We start from the raw sequence: 23830 nt of genomic DNA, 5'->3' as shown, positions 1-23830 counted from the left end.
CCCAGGGCAGTTCGGCGGACTTTCCACGAGATTCTAAAGGGCCCCAGGATAATTAATGTCTTTATAAGGACATCAGTGTAATAAATACGCAAATCGTAGCAGTTCCGAGCTCATTCCAGCTCTGTGAAGGCCCACGACCACCTGCTGGTCTCCCTGGTCGCCGTTACGAAACAGGATGCGGGTTCGATCTGTAACAGACTCTGAACTGTGGTGTTGGAGAAAACTCTTGAGAGCACCTTGGACAGCAAGGCGATCCAACCAGTTCATCCTAAAGGAAATCAGTCCTGAATGTTCATTGAAAGGACTGATGGCTGAAGCTGAAACTTTGGCCACCTGATGCGAAGAACCGACTCATTAGAAAAGACCCTGATGCTGGAAATGATTGAAAGCAGGAGGGGAAGGGGACGACAGAGGATGAGATGGTTGGATGGCATCACCGACTCAATGGGCATGAGTTTGAGTAAACTCCGGGAGTTGGTGATGGACAGACAGGCCTAGCGTGCTGCAGTCCATGGGGTCGCAAAGAATCGGACACGACTGAGCGACTGAACTGACAGACTCCCCTCTCTTCCGGCGCTGGCTCCGGTTGACGAGCCCGGCCCCGCCCCCAGCGCGCGCCCGGAGCCCCGCCTCCCCGCCCCGCCCCCAGCGCCCGAGCGGAGCCCCGCCCCTCTGCCCTGCCCCGCCCCCGGCGCGGGCCTGGAGCCCCGCCTACCCACCCAGCCCCGCCCCCGGCGCGGGCCCCGAAGCTCGCCCGGCCGGCAGGAAAGGGCGGGCTCGGCGCCGGCGCCGGTGCTCGCTTCTGCCGGAGGTGTCGGGCGGGGGCCGCGCGTGACCGGCATGAGCGCGCTCCCGGGCCAGTGACCGCGTTGGGGATGGACTGCGGCTCCGTTGCGGCCGAGAGGCCGAAGTGCCCGCCGGGCCGCCGGCGGCTCCTGCTCCTCCTGGCCGCCGGCCGCGCTGGAGGCCCGGGCGGCCGCGGCATCCCCGCGCGCCGCCTCCTGCCCGCGCTACCCGGCGGTCCCGGGGCGCTGCGCCCCGGCGCCCGGGCGGTCCGCGGCGGCGCGGCACGTGCCTCCTCGTTGCTCCTCCTCCTGCTGGTGCCCTGCCCGCGCCGGGCGGCCGCGGCCCCGCGCCGGCCGCCGGCGGACTGGGAGCGCTCGCGCTCCGGACCCCCGGCGCCCCCGGGCTCCCCGGCCGGGCGCGGCGGCGTGTGGAGAAGCCAGCCGGTCCTGGCCCCGGGCCTCGCGGGTGCGGCGGGCGCGCTCCCCCGGTGCCTCGGCCGGGTGGCCGCCCTGGCGTCCTCCAGGAGAGGTGAGGGCCGGGCCGGGGCGGCGGGAGCTGGGCAGGCCGGCCGAGGTCGCCGGCCTTCTTCCGGGCGGGGGACTGTCCGGTCACGCTGTCTGGGCCACGCGCTAACCTGGGCTTCCCCAGACGGGAAGGTCCGACCCCTCCGGATGCGGGCGCCGGGTGTCCGGCGCAGGTTGTGACTGATGGCTGCGGGAAGGCGGTGCGTACTTCCTCAAATCCCCAGGGTCGGGTGCACGCACGGCGTGTAGTAGGCTAGCGATGGGAGGCGCGAAGCTACAGGAAACGAAGGGATTGTTTCACAGTTTAATTTCAGACCCTCCTTTGGGTACGTTACTGTGCCTGGCATTTTTCTAAGTACTCAGGGTGTATCGGTCAGCAAACTCTTTTCCTTCTTGGAGCTTAATTCTAGCAAAGGAGATTATATGTATATAATATAATAACATGTTATACATAAGTATCATATATATTATATATAATTATATATGTATATAATAACATTTGATCAGTGGTGTCGGACAAAATAGAGGGGGTAAAGGTTGAGAAGTGGAGTGGCCCTCCAGTTACTCATTTAAATGGAGTCCTCGTAATAAGCTTCTTTGAGAAGTTGGCATTTGATTAAATTCTTTGAGAACGTGAGATCAATCACTCCCCTGCATGAGATGAGGAAAGTCTAAGCAGACTCAGTGTACTAGACTGAAAACTGTTGATTAAAAAACATATCATTTGGGGTAATCGTTATTTATTAGCAAAAGTCTAACTTTGGGGAGTCTATACATAAATACATCAGCAGCTCTCCCTAACCACACTGATGGCTATTTGAAAAATGTTTTACTCAACAGAAGTGCTCGGTAAATGTTGGTTGCTTCTGAAATTTAAGAATATCTTTGGCTGAGCAAGAAACTGGTTAGTTTCTTGCGAAGCGTGAAGGAGAGTTGTGTAGGAGACTGGGAAATGAGTAGTCAGCTGTCAGTGTGCTGCAGTAATTGTGAGTCTTTATTTCTGTACTTTGCCTTTTGTTGCTCTTTTTTTTGACAAGCTAGTAACTTGTGATTTCTTTTCCTCTCATGATCCCATCAGCTAATGAGAATTTTGTTTCTTGGTCTTCAGCCTAGCGGTCTGTTTGGTGTCCAGGATTCTCTGTAGAGCTACTTAGACCTAAGGGTGATTTATGAATAGGAACTTTGTGCTTCTTCCTCTGTCCAGGACTAACTTTGGGCTTCTTTTGTGTATGCTTTTGATGTGCTGAAGGTCCCCAAAGGAGAATTACATATCATAGCTCAGTTTCCTTGTTTCCTGGTTATTAATTCTGGGAATTCATAGTTCTTGGACCTCAATTTGTTGTCACAATAAAGAAGGAAAAGTGGGCCAGAGCTGCTTCTGGTGCGAGAGTACTGCTGTGTCCCTAGGCCCTGCTCTGTGATGGAGGCAAGATGGGCTTCACCTTCCATCAGCCGGGGTTGGAGGGTCAAGTGGCACATAACTAGGCCGTCTCCATTTTTCAGCCAGTAATATTTATTTAAAATAAGCTTGCAGTATTGTTTTAAATTACATGAATGATTGTTGTTATTAGAAGAAAGGAATTTGGGACTAGAATAATCGTATCAAGCCAGTTCTAGACACAAATATATTTGAGCTCTCTAACCCATGGAACAGTCCAGCACTGTTCTGAAATGGGTGGGGTGGCCTGTAAAGAGCTCTGTAAGAGGTACATTCATTCATTCACCTGCCATCCAGTTAGGGCTGTTCTGTGTCCGGGTCTCTTCTCATAAAGGCCGTTTTTGCCCAGGGCTAGCCATCTATGGGGCCGCGCAGAGTCGGACACGACTGAGGCGACTTAGCAGCAGCAGCAGCAGAGATAAAGGATGAAAAAAGAGGTGCCAGATTTAAGTGACCTCACTTATGTGAAAAGGAAAAACCATAGGTGAAGAGGAGAAATTAGTTCATCTCAAACTTTCTTTGTAGACAGTTTGTAGATCTGGATCTAAGAATTCATACAGTTGGATATTTTGTTAAGTTATTTCTGGCCTGCAATGTACCAAGACCTCTGCTAAATGCTAGTGATACAAAAATAACTGACTGGACACTCTTGGGGAGCTTGGAATGAAACACAGACATGGAAATAAATGTAGTAGGTGCTATGATAGGGTTGTCTGTCCTGGCCTGAGAACAGAGATAAGGAAGGAATACAGGCTGCTCCCTTACCTGGGAGGAGTTAGCAGAGAGAACCTTACAGGGTAGCATAATGCCCCGCCCAGAACATAATGGATTCCAAAGAAAGGCAATGCAAAAGAAAGCTCAAACTACCGCACAGTTGCACTCATCTCACATGCTAGTAAAGTAACGCTCAAAATTCTCCAAGCCAGGCTTCAGCAATACGTGAACCGTGAACTCCCGGATGTTCAAGCCAGTTTTAGAAAAGGCAGAGGAACCAGAGATCAAATTGCCAACATCTGCTGGATCATGGAAAAAGCAAGAGAGTTCCAGAAAAACATCTACTTCTGCTTTATTGACTATGCCAAAGCCTTTGACTGTGTGGATCACAATAAACTGTGGAAAATTCTGAAAGAGATGGGAATACCAGACCACCTAACCTGCCTCTTGAGAAATCTGTATTCAGGTCAGTAAGCTACAGTTAGAACTGGACATGGAACAACAGACTGGTTCCAAATAGGAAAAGGAGTACATCAAGGCTGTATATTGTCACCCTGCTTATTTAACTTCTATGCAGAGTACGTCATGAGAAACGCTGGACTGGAAGAAACACAAGCTGGAATCAAGATTGCCGGGAGAAATATCAATAACCTCAGATATGCAGATGACACCACCCTCATGGCAGAAAGTGAAGAGGAGCTAAAAAGCCTCTTGATGAAAGTGAAAGAGGAGAGTGAAAAAGTTGGCTTAAAGCTCAACATTCAGAAAACGAAGATCATGGCGTCTTGGTCCCATCACTTCATGAGAAATAAATGGGGAAACAGTGGAAACAGTGTCAGACTTTATTTTTGGGGGGCTCCAAAATCACTGCAGATGGTGATTGCAGCCATGAAATTAAAAGACACTTGCTCCTTGGAAGAAAAGTTATGACCAACCTAGATAGCATATTCAAAAGCAGAGACATTACTTTGCCAACTAAGATCCGTCTAGTCAAGGCTATGGTTTTTCCTGTGGTCATGTATGGATGTGAGAGTTGGACTGTGAAGAAGGCTGAGCACAGAAGAATTGATGCTTTTGAACTGTGGTGTTGGAGAAGACTCTTGAGAGTCCCTTGGACTACAAGGAGATCCAACCAGTCCATTCTGAAGGAGATCAACCCTGGGTATTCTTTGGAAGGAATGATGCTAAAGCTGAAGCTCTAGTACTTTGGCCACCTCATGTGAAGAGTTGACTCATTGGAAAAGACTCTGATGCTGGGAGGGATTGAGGGCAGGAAGAGAAGGGGATGACCGAGGATGAGATGGCTGGATGGCATCACGGACTTGATGGATGTGAGTCTGAGTGAACCTGGGAGATGGTGATGGGCAGGGAGGCCTGGCGTGCTGCAATTCATGGGGTCGCAAAGAGTCGGACACGACTGAGCAACTGAACTGAACTGACCACACTGTCAGATTAGATGAAGAGGGGTAAAAGGGATGCTTAAAATTTACCAGTTGAGAAAGGGAAGCAAGCCAAGCTTAAGGATGGAGTACAGAGTCTGACAGTGTGGGAAACAGAATAGCTTAGGTGGCCAGAACAAAAGCTAAAGGGGTGAGTGGGCTAAACGAGGATGAGCTTTGTGTGCCTTGTCAAGGGCCTTATACTGTAGGCGAGTGCTTCTTTGAATCTGAGCAACTCTCAAGTATCTTTGTTTGTTTTGTTTTTACTGTTTGACACACACATACAAAAGTAGTTGCTGCATTTTATGTTTTGTTGGTCTGCAAACAGTGCTTGGTACAAAGTGATTATTGGTTCTCTGGTCCTTATCTTGGTACAGACTGTGACTGCAGCCACCCCACTCTTTCCAGTAACTTGGGAACCACTGCTGTTGTCTTACAGAAAAGCATCATATCTGTAGGGTCCTGTCCATGTCACATTTTTGCTTACTTGGAATTTCCTTTGAATGTTTAGGGGATGAGAATAGAATTGATCAGCTGAAGGATGTTTAGGAGAGCTACTGAGAAAACTTTTCAACTCTGAATTAATAGATGACTATTCTGTCTTCTCTCACTCTTCTATACCTGGCATCTTAGAAAGGTAAGAACAAAGATGTAGTAGGTTTTTATATTCAGTTCAGTGCAGTCGCTCAGTCGTGTCTGGCTCTTTGTGACTCCATGGACTGCAGCACGCCAGGCCTCCCTGTCCATCACCAACTTGTGGAGCTTACTCAAACATGTCCATTGAGTTGGTGATGCCATCCAACCATCTCATCCTCTGTCATCCCCTTCTCCTGCCGCCTTCAATCATTCCCAGCATCAGGGTCTTTTCCAGTGAGTCAGTTCTTCACATTAGGTGGCCAGAGTATTGGAGTTTCAGCTTCAGCATTGGTCCTTCCAATGAATAATCAAGACTGATTTACTTTAGGATGGACTGGTTTTTATATAGCTACGTTTATTACATTTGATTGAAAGATTTTTATTTTATATTGTCCATCTCTCTTTTGCTGTCAGTTTTAGTAGGCTTGTAAGAATAAGAAACTATTATGTTTAAATGGCCTTTCTTGATAAAAATTACAAGTTCATTTTGCAGTTGTTCCCTGTCATTTTAAAACTACTTTTATGGTTTGTGGAATACAAAAACCAGGAAACCATTACTATGCTGCCTCCTTCAAATGAGCACTGGGAGGGACTTCCTGGGCTATCCAGTGCTTAGGACTCCACCCTTCATGTAGAGGGGCTGCAGGTTCAATCCCTGGTCAGGGAACTAGGATCCCACATATCATGAGGAGTGGCCAAAAACATTTTAAAAATCAAATGAGCATCTTGAAACAAATTTGCAAAACAGGTTGGATCTGTGGTTAAACACACAAAAATTCATGTAACAGGTAATACATGAATTGTTAGAACATGTCTCCCCAAAGGTAGACTTTTACAAAGTCAAGGAAAGAAAACTACAGACAAAAATCTGTTATGAAAATACTAACAAACCAAATCCAGCGATGTGTAAGAGGGAGTCAGCGCCATGACCAAGTGGGCCCCGTCTCAGGAACAGCAGGTTCACTTATCATCAGAAAATCAGTTTGTGTAGCACACCACATTCACCGTGTAAAGGAGGAAAACCACACGATCATGGAAAAAAATGAAGACTTTGATGAAATTCCATAATCCATTCATGACAAATCTGGATCAGAAGCAACCTGCCTTACCTGATTAAGGACATCTGAAACACCTGCAGTGAACTTCATACTTCATAGTGAAAGGCAAGATTCTTCTCCCCCCAAGGTCAAGAACAAGGATCTGCTCTCACTATTCAACTGAACACGGTGCCAGAAGTTCTAGCCAGTACAGTTAGGCAAGAAAATGAAAAGGCATCCAGATTGTAAAAGAAGAAGTAAATGATCACTATTCACAGATGACATGACCTTGTACATGGAAAACTCTTAAGGAATTCATTAAAATACGTTCACAGCTAATACACAAATTTAGCAAGATTGCAGGATACAAGATCAACATACAAATTCTATAAAAACAAAACTCAGTTGTATTTTTATATACTAGCAATGAACAGTCTGAAAAATCTAAAGAACAACTCCAGTAACAGTAGCATCAAAAAGAATAAAATCCTTAAATTTAACAACAACAAAAGCACAAAAGTTATATTCTGAAATTATATATAACAGTAAAGGAATTAAAAGACCTAAATAAATAGACATTCCATGTTCATGGTTGGAAGACTTTAATATTTTCAAGATGATACTGCTTCCCCAAATTGACCTACAGACTTAATGCAATCTCTGTCACAGTTCTAAGGAGCGTCTTTGCAGAAATTGATACGATATAATCCTAAAATTTACATGGAAATGCAATGGATTCAAAATAGCCGAGACAGTCTTGAAAAAGAACAAAAAGAACTCACTTCCTGGTGTCAAAACTTATCACAGAGCTACAAGTAATCAAGAAAATGGGGCACTAGCAGATGGACAGACATACAGATCAATGGACTAGACTGGAGAGTCCACAGATAAACCCACCCACTTAAGATCGGTTGAATGTTTGATGAGTCACAAGACAGTTTAAGGGAGAAAATAGTGCTGAGAGAACTGGACATCCACATGTGAAAGGATGAAGTTGAACCCCCGTCTCACACCATATACAAAACTGTCTCAAATGGATCAAAGACCTAAACGTGAACACTAAAACTGCAAAACCCTTAGAAAACAGATGTCAATCTCTGTGCTCACATCTGCCAGTGGCTTCTTAGTTGTGACACCAAAAGCAAAAGGACCAAGAGAAAAAGATAAATTGGACTTAACTTATCTTAAGATAAAAAAAAAAACCTCTCAGTAATAAAAAGATAGCCCAATTTTTAAAAAATGAGCGAAGGGTCTGAAAGTATATTTCTCCAAAGATGTACAGATGGCCAGTAAACACATGAAAAGATATTCAGCATCATTAACTGTCAGGGAAATGCAAATCAAAACTACAGAGAGATACCACTTGACACCCACTAGGATAATTATAATAAAAAAGACAGATAATAACAGTGTTGAGGATGTGGAGAAATTAGAACCTTCATACAGTTAGTCCTTTAACTGGTGACGACGTTTAAAAAAAAAACAAAAAACTGGTATATCTGTACAATGAAATATTACTTGGCAATAAAAAGATACTGACATAGAACACAGTGGGGTGAACCTCGAAAATACCACTCTGTGTGAAAGAAACCAGTCACAAGATATCATATACTTAATGATTCTGTTCAAATGAAATGTCCAGAGTAGGCAAACTCATAGAGACAGAAGATAGATTAAGGGATTGCTGAGGTTGGGGAGCACGGAGTAGGGAAATGAGAGAGGGTAGCTAGAGGGTCTAGGATTTCTTTGGGATCGATGGAAGTATTCTAAAGTTAGTTGTGGGTCAATTGCACAGCTCTGTAAATATACTGAAAACAACTGAAGTATGCATTGCAAATGGGTGAGTCATATGCATGTGAGGTGTGTCTCAATAAAGCCGTTGTTAATTTAAAAAAGGCCTTTGAGGTGTGTGCCTTGTGCATTTTTGGTTTTTTTTTTCCTGATGCTGAGTTGCCTTTGTTTGCCATCAGGTCCTGTTTTGAACCACAGTGTCCTTTCCTTTCTAGACCTGAGCCTCTGTGCTGGGAATCTGCAGCTGGACAGCAGAAGGAGAGAGTTCGCCTCTTCTGGGAACAGGAAGCTCTACTTTGACACCCATGCCTTAGTGTGTGTGCTCGAGGAGAATGGTAATCCTCTGCCAGTGGTCACTCGGTGTCATCGAGAAACACTGTACCTCCCGGCTTCCTGATGGTCTCACCTAATTTCTCATATTTCTCTTTGACTTTGAAGTCTACAAGTTGCCTTTTGATCAGTCTCCATGTTTTTAAGTTCCTTGCTTTTTTTTCTGTTTAAGGGCATTTTTGCTTCATCAGTACAATTGAGACTTTTCTCCTACATTTTCACTCTGGAAGTTAAAGATTAGTGTTACAGGTTAAAAATTAGACACAAGCCAGCAAAACTCAGGAATGGCTCCTAGGACAGCTGTCTAAGGCCGGAAGGGACTGTTTTATTCCTGTGCATCTCGTGTGCTCTAAAATTTTTTGTGAAATTAAAATGTTGCGGAGCAGCAGTTATTGATCGTTTCAGCTTATTGTGGTTTTAAAAAAATATTCAGACTGACATTTTCTCTTACTGCTCTTGAACCAACTGATGTAAAAGATTACTCTGATATGTATGGCAGCTATTGAAAGTACACTTAGTATATAGGTAGCAGTCTCATATTTAATCTTGTCTAGACAAATGCACCGGAGAAGGCGATGGCACCCCACTCCAGGACTCGTGCCTGGAAAATCCCATGGACAGAGGAGCCTGGTAGGCTGCGGTCCATGGGATCGCTGGGAGTCGGATGCGACTGAGCAACTTCCCTTTCACTTTTCACTTTCATGCATTGGAGAAAGAAATGGCAACCCACTCCAGTGTTCTTGCCTGGAGAATCCCAGGGACGGGGGAGCCTGGTGGGCTGCCATCTGTGGGGTCACACAGAGTCGGACACGACTGAAGTGACTTAGCAGCAGCAGACAAATGCAGAATGTAAGTTTAATACATATTATATTGATAATTCTTTAAACCGTGGACACATATACTCTCACAATCAGAATCTCAGATACCATAGCTTACGCCTTTGAAATACATCAGTCTGTGCTATAGTACAGTCATCCGTCCGGTTATGCGTGTTCAGGTCTGCAGAGCTGCCCTGTGTTAATGTGCTTTATCTGCCCAGAACACGGTGATGGGGTGGGTCCTTCTCTGCGTACGTGGCTTAGTTAGCGGCTCTGGTTTCAGGCTCTGCAAGCTTCCAGCTGCGTGGCCTCACAGTCTTTCTCCCTTCTCAGTTCCCAGCCGCCCACCTCTGGAGCATGGGTGTACTCAGAATTCCAGAGAGTCCTTGTGAGTGTTAAGCAATGTCCTGAATGCACGTTGGGAAAACTCACAGGGTCTGTGATAATTTTTACAGCTTTTTCATCTCAAACTTGAAACAGTCAGCCTTTTCCACCACGACTTCTTTCTACTCAGAATTTTAGAAAGAAAAGTAGAAGAGGAGCATCTAAAATTATCTGGATAAGCAGAAGTCTTTTTTCCACTTTTCTTTTTGTTTGCTTTTTTCTTTTTCATGGATCTTTTGTATTCGAAGTAACCAATTGTAAAAAAGACATTCCAGAGATAATAGGAGCGTATCTACATGGACTAGATGTCTGACGTCATTTATTTTGTTAAGCGTGACTGTGGCCAGGTAGCTGCAGTGGACCCAAAGCCTTTCTCCCATGAAAGGTGGGGTTTGTTTCTCCTGCCTTTCGGAATCCATTTGTTTATCTTTGACAAAAATAATAGATATTGAATGTTTCAACATATGGAGTTCCTACTTTTCTTGATTTAAAACCCTGGCCCGTGAGCATTTGCCTATTTCAAAACCAGTGATGTAAGGACCCCAGTGGGTGTAGGATGTGAAAGTGCTTACCTGGATGATGGCTGGGTTAGGGTAAGAGCAGGAAGGACCCCTGGGGGAACGCTCTGTCCTTTATCCTTTTTTATCCCCTCTGGAGTTATGGCTCGTGATTCATAGAACTTCCTCTGTCCGTAATCTCACTGGCCCTGATTTTGTCCCACCTCCCTTTCCTATTAATACAAAGAATTCATTTGGATCTTGTATCCCAGAAGTTTTCAGGCTTAACTTCTCCCTATTCTTATCCTTTCTCCTCCTGTAGGTGGTTCTAAATTATAAGGCTGTAAAGTTTATCTCTTTTCTTATCAGTGTAAGTCCACTTTGGTTTCTCTTTTTCTTTTCTTTATAATCCTCAAGCCTAATTATGTTTAATTATGAACTCTTATTAGTAAATTTTAAAAATTGCAAAAGACTTGTTGATTTTTTTTAAATTAGGAAAACAGAAAAGAACCAAGAAAAACTACTCTGAATCCTAGTCAGAGCTAAACTGTTAACATTTGAGTGATGTTTTTTTGCTAGCTGTTCATGACCCACACATTAAAAATAAAAGGATTTTGAATAAAGTGAAAAGAATAGGTTTTGGGAGGTCTTTTTGTCTTCTTTGAATTTGTTTCTTTGTTCTTTTTCAGTATAGTCACATGCTTAATCGCATCCAGATTGAATCAGGTATAACTTTATCCAGACAAATATGCCATGAACTAATTATAAGAATCAGTACATTCTTCTGAAGTTCTTATAGATGAAAGTATTTAACAGAATTATATACCAGGTACTTATGCATCTTAAATATTTAAAATTAAGCATTTTAATTAGAATTTTCAATGTGAAATATGTTAGTACCTATAGTTATTAAAAATAGTAGCACTGCTAAGTTGAGTCTTTATATAATTCAGTTCAGCATCATTTATTGAATATAAAAGAATATATTCTTTCCAATTTGGGCTTTCCTCACTAGTGATTGAGGAAGATTGTGGAGGAAAAAACGTAAGAACTGATTTTGTCTTTTAACATTAAATTAACAGCTGGGTTATTATTATTATATAGCCATTGACTTGACCAATTTGTGCTGGAAATAAACTTTCTCTACTTGATGTAATTATTTTTTACTAATATATACACTTTAAAATTGAAGAAGTCATATCCATTGTAGAAAATTAAGACAACACAGAAGAAAATAGCAGTTACCTAGACTCTTTCATAAGTTACAAAAGCAATAACTTGTATAATATCTGTATTTTTGAGTCTTGCATCTTTTCACTTGACCTTGCAGAGCAGATATCTCCTGTCATTAGACATTCTCTGAAAACATGGTTTTTGACCCCTTGGAGGGACGTCAGAGCTCAGTCAGCCCCACCCCTCATTTTACATGAGGAAACAGTCATGTAAACACTCATGTGTCCAACTTGTCCCAAGTGACAGATACATCCCAGCCTGTGACTAGACTCCACCCTCTTGCCATGCTAAACTTTCCAGCTGCTTCTAAATTCAGACATTCACCTGCAGGTGTAACTTTGTCTTTTCTCCCTTTCAATGAAGGATTTTTTTTTTTTAATTGATTCTGACAACTATGGTTTCCTGAGTAATTGTCTTTGTGTGTTTGCCTAGGGTTTACTACTCAACAAGCAGAAGTTGTTGTATCTGCCTTGATGAAGATCATGGAGGCCAACATGGATATCATCTACAAAGATATGGTCACCAAGATGCAGCAGGTAGCTTTGCTGGGGCTCGTGAGCAGATAGAGCTAGTGGGCCACCAGGGAAGACCCAGCATATAGCAATTTTAATATAGACGAGAGGCAAATGGCTAGAGTGGCATAAAATATATTTATTCAGAGCTGTTTTTTCAACTTCTATAGAATCATTAAGTTTGAAAACTAACTCTTCTAGTCAGCTATGCAGTGGACATGCATTTGAGCAAACTCTGGGAGGTGGGAAGCCTGGCCTGCTGCAGTCCATGGGGTCACAAAGAGTCAGGCACAACTGAGCAATCGAACAGCAGAATGCTTTCATAAATGGAAATGCGGCCCGAATTGTAGCTGGTGGTCCTCTGACTGCCACTATTAACCGTGATTCATCTGGTGCTGATACTGGCCTAGGGTTCTTCCTCTTTTCTCATTTGGAGACGCAGGAGGACGTTGCTGAACCTCTTTCTACATGCCCATGTCCTGGTTTCTCATTAAGGTGATCTCAGGTTGAGGTGGTAGGAGGTGGACTTCCTAGGCCAGACGAGGTTTATATGTCTCATTTTTCTTTTCCCAGGAGATCACTCTTCAGCAAATAATGTCTCAGATCGCTAATGTGAAAAAAGATATGATTATTTTGGAGAAGAGTGAATTTTCAGCCCTCAGATCAGAAAATGAGGTAAAACTAAAGAGCCACTCATATTTATCAAGTGCTTTTCTATTAGGATATGGAGGTATAATGCGTGTACACAAAAGTGTACAAAGTGTACACCTCAGATGAAGAAGTGGTCCTTGACTGGCACCCCAAGACCTGCCGTCACCCACTCTAGTCACTCCTCCCACAGCCAAAGTCACTATGGCCAACTTACATGGCCATTAACTGGTTTTGCTCTTCAGAACTTTATCAGTGGAATCACAAGTGTGTCTTGCAGCAATAGGTTACTCTCGTCCATCGTTCATAGTATTATCAGAACATGCTGCGTTATTCTACTATGATCCATACTAGAGTTGTTTCCAGCTTGGGGTTATTACGAGTAAGTGCTGCTGTAAAATATCTCTTCATGTCTTACGTGGGCATATGAGATCAGTGTTTAAATAGGTACTGTCTCCGCATCCTCCTTTTGTTTTCAGTCCTATTTAGAGTCCCGTGAAGGAAGTTCATTTATCACCTGTTGGTCTTGATCTTATAAGAACCCACCTAGCAAACAATTCCTTCTTTTACTAGAAAAAAAAGATAAAAGTTTGAAACTGTCTTGAAGTCATTTATTTGAGGGCAGAATTAGTTAAAAGGAAACTCGAAAGAGATACTAAAGCATCTCTGGAGGGAAATGAGACTATTGAAGACAGTTGTGTTACTAATTATATGTGGCCTTCAACATGAATTGAAAGCCCTCAAGACACACCATGACTATAGTACCATCCTGGCACGACCAGTGATCATTTCTGCTTCTGAGACTGTTCAGTTATCGTTGTGTTCTAAACGTGGCTCAATTCATGTTGAATTGAGGAAAGAACTTGAAGAACTTGCTCATAGATGCATGTTGTAATATACGTTTATTACCAAGTTTTATGTTTTTCTTCTAACCTTCCAAACATATCCTTGACTGACTTCTTTTTAATGTTTCTTTAGAAAATAAAGCTTGAGCTCCATCGGTTAAAACAACAAGTAACGGTAAGATCCTCATTCCTATTTGCTTGCTCGTTTATAATTACACAAGTTCAGTAATAAATATAATGTCCAAAATATTAATGTGTTCTTAAAAACTTGCTTCTGTGTTAAATAATTTGTGTGATATGTCTCAAAAGTACATATTGGAAGATTTAACTGAGAACATAGCCAAAGAATAAGTTACTGATGTCTGTAACCAAATCCATTAAGAAAATTGTGATCCAGAAGGAATGAAGTCATTTTTAAATAAAATTTTTCTAAAACAGCCACATGGAATCCTTACATTCTCTTAGGAGAGACTGTCTTTAGAAGAATTACATGTGATTTTAAAATGCTGACTGCAGGGGTCCAACCCCAGTGGATCCAGGGTAATTCGAAGTGGGGATGGCGTGGCGAGGAAAAACTTATTTATTTAGAAATATAAAAAGAGATGAGGAAGAAATAGTAGGAAAATTTAGTGGAGAAAAGAGGCTGAATAACTTGGTTTACGTGGAAAACTAATAAAGTTCCAAGACAAGGAACTTGCACCGTCTACGTTAGGCCACCGGCGCCCACTTGAATAGCAGAGGGTGCCCCGCCTTGGGCTCCCTCTCACATGGGTCTTAGAAGCCAGGGCAAGTAAGTACACTCGGAGAGCCTCTACGCCCCAGATGGGAATTCAGCCTGAAAAGGAGAGGGAGGTAGAGGAAGAAAGAAAGAGAGAGATTCGACATGGGGGAAACCAGTCTTTCCAGTGACTGGCCCCCCCTCTATTGTCCGGAAAGGCTTTTTATACTTTGAGTTGTACATAGAGATCAATGGATAATACAAAATTATGCAGCATCAGCAGCCCTGACTGCTATCGAGACCAGGCTTTCTCTCTGCATACTTAGCTGTATACACAAGTCTTAGGTGATTTACATTATCTTCTGGCCAGAAGGCCAATTAACATTTTACGGCCCTTTTCTGATAAGGGTCTGTCAACCAGAAAACTTAAAAGTGTTGTTCTTTCCAAAGTCTGGTACCACTCTCAGAAAGCACTAAATAAAGTTACATTCTTACATAGCAAGGACACAATAATTTATAACAATGAAAGAGGAATACAGTGATTTATAACAAAGAGAAAATTAATTAACTGAAAAGTCTAGTGTTACTAACATCAAAACTACTATATTCCTTTTTCTATATCCCAGTTACATTGATTAATATCCTTCAGGTGCCTAAAAGATAAAGAATGTGGAGGCCTGGCAGCAGTCATTGACTCAACAATGAAAACCCATCACCAGTGTAATTCTTAGCTGTTTAGAAAAGGCTCTATATCTTTAAGATGCTTTAAGCTTCGTGCCTCTCGTGGTTGGGGGGCTGTAAATAATCACAAGTTGTAAAAGTCCGTGCAGACCAGTCAGGTAAGTTAGAAACCATCAAAGGGGTTTAAACTGAGACATTCTTTTTATATGCAGGAGACTGTTAACTGGAGCTCTGAGTTAACTCTTTCCAGAGAAAGGTGGTCGGGGATAGCCCCTGTTATGTCAGAAGAGTGGAAAGCACAGTACAATAAGGCAGGCAGACTCTGGTTTTGGGGGGTAGATGTTCAGGAAAACCCAGGGGGACCCCTGAAGCCAGATCATGCCTTTTCATATGTTGGGCTTCCTTCCTCATGACCTTTGCCACGGGCGGGATTCCTCACACTGGCTCCCGGCAGCTGACTAATGCCAGCTGCTTGATTTTTTTAAGTGGAAAGAACATTGGTGTTAAATAAGAAAAAGGTTTTGATGAGTGTCAGAAAGCTTTATTTGAACCAGAATCTAATATTTCACTTGAGTCCATCTCTGCTTCCAAAGTTGTCCAGAGAACAGCTTGATTCATAAATTCTACAAGGCGATTGTATCGGGAATCTTGATGTTAAAAGCAACAGTAACCCACTGTCATCTGACTTCAACATAAAAGGGGATTATCTGTATAAATAACCAGGAAGTCCCCACAGACGTGGCTTAACCAGTCTCTTGACCTGACTTGTCTCCAGCTCCATCTCCCCACACCCCCGGCCCCTACGCTCGACCCCTCCGGTGAAGTAGTGGAGACAATAGACCCAGGCTCATGTCCACACAGGCTTTGGATGTCTTACTTTGGATTTCTTTCTGTCTTTGATGTTTGCCCTCCCACTAGGATGAAGTGATCAAAGTCCGAACAGATACCAAATTAGACTTCAATCTAGAAAAGAGCAGAGTGAAAGAACTGGTATGTTTCTTTATTTAAAAATAGAACATGAATTAATTTCTTTGCAAGACGGAACATTTGGTCAAGTCTAAGGTTATTTACAGGTCATAAGTACTGTTAAATATTTACCTGTATATGATTGTTACACATGGTGTTTCTTTATTTCAACTGTATTTTGGATTAGGACTTTAAAAAGTAACATTAAAATTAAAATCTTGGTCAAGTCAAGTTTGAATCTTGTTTGTTTCAGAGATACTAAACTATTTGTCACTTAGACATGAATAAATTGTTTTATCTTGATCTCTTTGATATTAACTTAAATCTCCACTGGTCCTGATTTTGCAGAAGTTAAGTTGGTTATCTGACTTGGATCATATTAAATTGTAAATATTAAATAATGTTAAATTCTACATTAAAAATTGAGGGTTTGAAAACTATTTCCATATAGTTTTTTTAATAGAGAAATCTTAATGAGTTTTTTGCATTGTTTTGAAATGCAAATTCTAAATGATTCTTTAAGTTATGCTAAATTGAGATTTTTAGTTAGGAAAAATAACTGAAAAATAAAACTTTCATTACCGAAAAGATACCACAAAATATGGGTTTTATATAAGCAGAAGGGATATATATATATATATGACATATATTTGTTGTTGTTTACTTGCTAAGTCATGTTTGACTATTTTGCAACCCCATGGACTGTAGCCCGCCAGGCTCCTCTGTCCGTGGGATTTCCCAGGCAAGTGGGTTGCCATTTTCTTCTCTAGGGGATCTTCCCGACACAGGGATCAAACCTGTGTCTCCTGCATTGGCTGGCAGGTTCTCTACCACTGAGCTACCAGGGAAGCCCCCATATGATATGCAGAATAATTATTATGCCAGTGTTACCTGCCTTTCTAGTCTTGAAACACTTTTACCCATGAAGAGGAAATCACTTAGTGTTGCTAAAATATATAATGATTACTAGCATATGACTAGTTTCTAGAAGATGAAAAACTCCTTTGGTTACCTTTGCCCTTAAGGGTTATATATAGGCTTAGCAGGAATTCTGAATCCACTTGATGTAGGACGATGCCTCTAGCAACGAAGTCAGGAAGAACTAGATCTCAGAGATTGGGGGATGTGGGCTGTGAGCATGGATTAAAGTCAGTCCATTTGTGTGACTTACTAACCTAGCTGAGAAGTCCTTTTTGGAAATCCTGAATTCAGATTACTCTGAAGTGCAGGACAGCCGTCTACTAGTCCGCAACTAGCATGAGTTTAACTTTGCACTGAGGAAGATGAGCTCTCCAACCCCGTCAGTCTTTTGTTTAATACGCTTAGAATACTGTTCCAACAGCATTGACTGTGGTGATATTTACAGCCAGTTCCAAATGCAGTACAGCCTATAAACTGCTTTGGGGTAGAGGGAGATGGGTCCAGATAGATGCTACTTTTATAATCATGGCAGTGTCGAGATTTAGTCTTTTCTCTTGTGGCTGAGTCAGTATTAGTGAAGGCTGGAATTTTAAGGGATGCAGAAAATCCCATTCCACCCTGCCCTCTGGTGGTAATCTGGTGCATAGCTCTCTCTGAAACCCTGGAGATGAGCATTCTTTGGTCCTGTAAGTAGTTCTTGGTTTGAGGTTTGAGTTGTTGTTTCTTTTAACTCCTAAGCAATGCTGTTTTTATACTCTATCCCCCTGGTAGTCATAGGGGGTCATTTATAGCTAGAAAGTTTCTAGAGACTTCAAAAGCATTAATTTCCCCCCATAACAAGTGTTAATTTATTGAGGATTTTTTTAATTCTTCACTTAAATTACAAATTTTTATTTGCCTAGGCAAATCCTAATGCCTACCACTAAGGAAACATGCCTGATTTTGGTTTCAGTATTGACAGAATCACACAGTCATTAATAGCAAAAAAGGCAAGGTATCATTTTAATTCTGAGTAGAACTAGTCAATTCCCTTAATAACATTGGATTGTGACAATGCACACATGGATTTGTCTTTTTTTTTTTTTCCAATTAAAACCAACATGTGATGGTTTAGTGTATTTCTTGAATCTGTGTATTTATGTAGTGTTTTATAATCAGAAGGCAGCATCTGTGTCACAGAATAATAATCCTTGAAATTATTTTTTTCCCAACTTTATGTCTTTTCTCTTTTGTCTAAGCTTCAAATAGTGCCAATTTTGTTTGTAGTTAAGATGGGATAGCTTAAATTGAATTGTTAACCCTACTTTTTTCAACCCTCCCAAAGCTGAAAAGCCTGTGACTCAGCATCCATCTAAACTGGTCCCAGGCAATGCTAGCATAATAGTGGGAGGGACTTAGAGACATCACAGCAAAGAGGCGAAAACCAACCAAGAGAGAGGTAGAAGATGACCAAAGGGAATCTAGATGTTGAAGCAATGAGTTGAATATAAACAAGATTTTAAAAAGATCCAAAGGAGAAAGCAGGCAGGCTGCTTTACCCAGGGGTGACTGCTCATGGTTCATACTCTTGGAAGTACTGAGGCCGGAATATTTAAGGTACCAGAGAAGGAAGAAAGGAATAAATCAGAATCTAACCTGTGTTACATGTTTGTTTCAGTATTCGTTAAACGAAAGGAAGCTGCTGGAAATAAAAACAGAAATGGTGTCACTGGTAAGAAAAGATTCAGTTCTCACCTTGCAAAACTGAAACTCTACCCATTAAACGCAGTAGCTCTTTCTTCCTCCTGCTGGCTACCGTCATTCTATTTTCTGCCTCTGTGAATTTGACCACTCTTAGTCCCTCGTGTAAGTGGAATCATACAGTATTTGTCCTTTTGTAACTGGCTTATTTTGCTTAGCTTTCCGTCCTCAGGGTCCATGCATGTTGTAACATATGTCAGAATCCCCTTCCTTTTTAAAGCTAAATATTCCCTTGTATGGACATACTACATTTTGATTATCATTATGGCCATTGTGAATAGTGCTTTAATTGTGGGCTTGTGGATATCTGTTGGAGTCCCTGTTTTTAATTCTTTGGGGTATACATAACCCAGAAGTGGAGTATCATGGGAATTTTTTGGTGCTTAACAAAGTACTTATTTGAATTGAGGAATAAATAAGGAATGGAGTTGTTGTTGTTGTTTTTTACTTTATTTTTAATTTATGGCATGGATAACTTCTTTTCTGTCCTTATTACCTGGGACCTCTGAAACCTGGAAGAGACTTCCATGAGAGAATACTAAACTCATCCCCTGGAATATTTTACTCGTCCATGCGTTTATTTCCTTATTCATTACCTGAACTGTTCACCACAGGGGACTACTTACTTGCCCTGGGATTTTTAGGAAGTATTTCCCATGCTTTTATGCATTCACATTAATGAAGTGTTACAAACCTTTATAACATCAGCCAAACTCACTACCCTTTGGGTGTTAACTGTGTATCTGGTTTAACTATTATATTTGGGAAAGAACTCATAAAGGCCCTTGGTATAGCCATGCCTCATAATAAAACACTTGGTATTTGAATTATAAAAGAAGAAAACTTTTTAAAAATATGAACAGAAATAGTGTCAGCAAGCGCTGTTGCCGTTAGATTACCTACCTAAGATTCCACTCGTTTTTTAAAGCATGTTTTTTTAATATAAATTTATTTATTTTAATTGGAGGTTAATTACTTTATAATATTGTATTGGTTTTGCCATGCATCAACATGAATCCGCCACAGGTATACACGTGTTCCCCATCCTGAACCCCCCCCCTCCTCCCTCCCCATACCATCCCTCTGGGTCGTCCCAGTGCACCAGCCCCGAGCCTCCTGTACCATGCATTGAACCTGGACTGGCGAGTCGTTTCACATATAATATACATGTTTCAGGGCCACTCTCCCAAATCATCCCACCCTCGCCCTCTCCCACAGAGTCCGAAAGACTGTTCTATACATCTGTGTCTCTTTTGCTGTCTCGCATACAGAGTTATCATTACCATATTTCTAAATCCCATATATATGTGTTAGTATACTGTATTGGTGTTTTTCTCTCTGGCTTACTTCACTCTGTATAATGGGCTCCAGTTTCATCCACCTCATTAGAATTGATTCAAATGTATTCTTTTTAATGGCTGAGTAATACTCCATTGTGTATTTGTACCACAACTTCCTCATCCATTCGTCTGCTGATAGACATCTAGGTTGCTTCCATGTCCTGGCTATTGTAAACAGTGCTTCGATGAACCTTGGGGTACACGTGTCTCTTTCCATTCTGGTTTCCTCGGTGTGTATTCCCAGCAGTGGTATTGCTGGGTCATAAGGCAGTTCTATTTCCAGTTTTTAAGGAATCTCCACACTGTTCTCCATAGTGGCTGTACTACTTTGCATTCCCACCAACAGTGTAAGAGGGTTCCTTAAAGCATGTTTTGAATACCTTTTATTGAGAGGAATTCAGGAGGAGGAGGTATATTCATTGCCATTGAGAACAGACCAGCTTCCTAATCTTAATCTTACTTGTAAAGCTGCCTATAATTTATAAAAGCTTTCTTCTATCAGTAATTGCACTTGATTCTCTAAACAGCCTTTGTGAAGACAGGGCCAATGTTACTTTTTATCTTTGTTTCAAACTGAAGGAAACAGGCCTAGAGATAGCTAAGGCCCTGACTAGCAGAATATAGCATGAAGCTATTCGAACTCAAGACTAAAGCCCAGGTCTCCTTAATCTGACCGTGGGTGTACCTTGATTGCACCTTGTCGGGAAGGGACTCAGGGACAAATCCAGTGTGGTTTAATGCTGTGAATCTCTTTGTTTTAAAAGCACGCCCAGCAGGATCGGGCTGTCACACAGACAGACAGAAAGATAGACACCGAGGTTGCTGGCCTGAAAACCATGCTTGAGTCGCACAAGCTTGATAATATTAAATATTTAGCAGGTAAGCTGTCTTACATTTAGATAGTTAAAATGAGCTGAAAATAAATTTTAAAGTTTTTTGGCCGAGCCACACACGATCTTAGTTCCCCGATCAGGGATCAAACCCACATGCCCTGCAGTGGAAATGCAGAGTCCTGACCACTGGACCACTAGGGAACTCCCAAGATAAACGTATAAATTAAGTCACAGACAGATATTGCGTTTCATTGATTCTAGCACACGTTTTTCGTGCTTTAGCATCTCTGAAATTAGAAGGCATCTTACAGTTTCCAATAGATAAAGTATCATACTATTAATGTCATTTTTTTTTCTTTCTTTGTAAAGTACCTGACTTTCTTTACTACTACTCATGGCATCTTAAATTTGATGTGATGCTATCATCAAACTGTAGTTATTGGTAATTATTTTTAGTGACATTCAAGATGGAATATTTTACACATAGTGAAGTTGTGATCTTTCTACTTCAGTGGGTGACGCTTCTTATAAGGAGTTATTTTGCTTTCGGAATTTTTGAGCCAAAAGAGGGAAAAAGATTCACGTACCAAAAAAATTACATAAGCATTATTTTAACTCAAATTTAACATTCTGTATCAATATTTTGAAGTAGAAGAGTATTTAAACGTAGAATTTTGCTCACAAAGTTAAAGGGTGTGTCCCTCTGTGGTACACGTGCCTTTACTTTGCTGCTGCTAAGTCACTTCAGTCGTGTCCGACTCTGTGCGACCCCATAGACGGCAGCCCACCAGGCTCCCCCGTCCTTGGGACTCTCCAGGCAAGAACACTGGAGTGGGTTGCCATTTCCTTCTCCAATGCATTTACTTTGTGACCACAGAATTCTTGGGATTCTATACATTTATTGAGAAGTTTCCTTGGATATTGAACCCATTTGTACTTTGGAGATGATGATATCAGATGTGGGGTTTTTTAATAGGAAGGTGTTTCATTGAGTGTGGCACATCAGTGGACAAGCCAGGGTTTTACTTTCTTAGAGGATAAATGCCTGTTTTGTTTTGTTTAATTTGTTTTGTTTTGTTTTTAGTAAAATGATGTTCCTGCAAGTAACTTAATAGAACTAATACTGTGCACAATTGTTCTTTTTCTTCCAGGATCTGTATTTACGTGCCTAACAGTAGCTCTGGGATTTTATCGTCTGTGGATATAATAAAGTGTCTATTTAAAGAGCATTCTATTGTTCTGCCTTAAGAACACCAGATTCTTGCTGTACTTTTTTTTCTCATTTCTAATTATAATGCTGATTTTTTAATTTAATGTATATTATTTATTTTATGCAAATGATGGACAAATAACCAAGGCAGAGAAGTAAGAAATTTCAAAACTGCTTCTTTCATCTCTTCTATTTAGTTAACTTTATAGCTCTGAGTGGTGGACAAGGCAAGGAGGACTCCACTCCCCTGGACCAGTGAACTCAGTCTAACTTGCAGAACGTAGCAAAAGTAAATATGTGTATAACTTTGCAATTTTAAATCTGTCTCATCAAGGATTTGGGGTCTCCATGTAAAGGCACGGAAGCTTTACTAAATGCTGAAGAATCACGGTAACCAAACCAAGAGCATCGAATCTTCTTCACCTGCTGACCCAGACCCTGACATCAGCCGGTCCCTGTGTCAGAGGCTGTGTTTCAAGTCCAGTCAGTCGGTAGCCTCATGCTACACTGTACTTGACACCAGAGCGAGATTTTTTTTTCTTTTGGTTTCCATTATCTTCGTTATTATTGTATCTTCGTTAATAATATCTTCGTTATTATTCTGCTTATTGTTTATGCGCCTTCCAGCTGGAAAATCTTGTTGCCTAATGAAGTATTATAATTAGGATGGAGACTGTCCCAGCCTCCTGGTGTGCAGACTCCCTCTGCCTCCTTCCCCCTCACTCGGTCCCTCCTCCTCTCCCTCTTGATTTAAGAGCTATCATAATGCTCCAGGGATGACACTGTCTCCCTAGAAAACATGCTTAATTCTCAGCATGGAAGTCGGCTTCAGTGTGTGTGATCATCACCCTAATGGCCTTCCTCAGCTTGTACACGATACAAGGGCAGCACAAGGCATAATGTCTGTAGCAATACTGAGATAGTTAGCTAGTGTAGATACTGCCCAGAAATATCTTTAACGAAGATGCCTTTGCCTATTACAAGCTCAGGTCATAGGCTTTGAAAATTAGAGAACTGTCCTGCCGGGTATCAGCCTAATGTGGGTTAATTTCTTTGGTTGTTAAAGACATTCTCATAGCGACCTTACCTCTGCATTTAAAACAGATTACTAGATACAGCTAGGGGGTGGGGGTGGGGGGGTTGGAAATGCACATTCTCGTCTTACTTGAATGACCTGCACGTGAAGAGAATAAGCATTCAAGAAATGATAACATCAGATGCCTCCTTCCTGTCTTTCTCACACGTGCATGTGTATATCTGTGTGTACCTGGTCCAGTGGAAAAACCACATAGAGACTTCTGGATCACACTGGTAGAATAACGTACCCATCATCACTCTTCCATCCACAGTGATGACTAAGTTGTCCTCTGTCCTTTGGATGCCATTTCTAAACTTTGTAAGTCATTGCCTTGTTTGAGAATATTTGTGTAACTTAAAGAGTCTGAGCTCCAGATTAGTATGAAAATCAAATACTTTGGCATTCGTGGTATCAGTTTCAAAGTGAAAAATAATCTTTTTTCAACTAAATCCAAAGTTGTCTTAACTGCCACAAAAGATACTTTATCAATATATTCTTTCCCTTTCAGAGAAGGTTCTCCAGAAAATCCTGTTCATTTAACAGTTGCCCTAAGTATTAGAGAGTGAAGTAAGTGACCTCCCATTAAGCCCACCTTTGCAACATAACTGATTAGGGAGAGCCAGAAGGAGGATGGAGCCACACACGCCCCAACAAACTGAAGTCCCAGGGGGAGAAAGCACTGTCCGCAGTCCTGTTTCAAAGCGAGTACCA

General features: G+C 41.7%; 1 protein-coding gene across 1 annotated transcript; it reads left to right on the top strand.

Annotated features, from left to right (window-relative positions):
• The first annotated feature begins 875 nt into the window (after positions 1-875).
• Positions 876-23137, top strand: MCUR1 (mitochondrial calcium uniporter regulator 1). The gene is made up of 9 exons (XM_052648825.1): positions 876-1314; positions 8581-8700; positions 12060-12163; positions 12713-12814; positions 13766-13807; positions 15950-16021; positions 18576-18629; positions 20763-20877; positions 21983-23137. The coding sequence occupies exons 1-9, from the start codon at positions 876-878 to the stop codon at positions 22036-22038; spliced, it is 1104 nt and encodes a 367-aa protein (XP_052504785.1). The 3' UTR covers positions 22039-23137.
• Positions 23138-23830: the final 693 nt, after the last annotated feature.

This window comes from Budorcas taxicolor, chromosome 11 (genome assembly GCF_023091745.1).
Source record: "Budorcas taxicolor isolate Tak-1 chromosome 11, Takin1.1, whole genome shotgun sequence".
Lineage (NCBI taxonomy): Eukaryota > Metazoa > Chordata > Mammalia > Artiodactyla > Bovidae > Budorcas > Budorcas taxicolor.
This window is presented reverse-complemented; position numbering and strand designations above follow the sequence as displayed.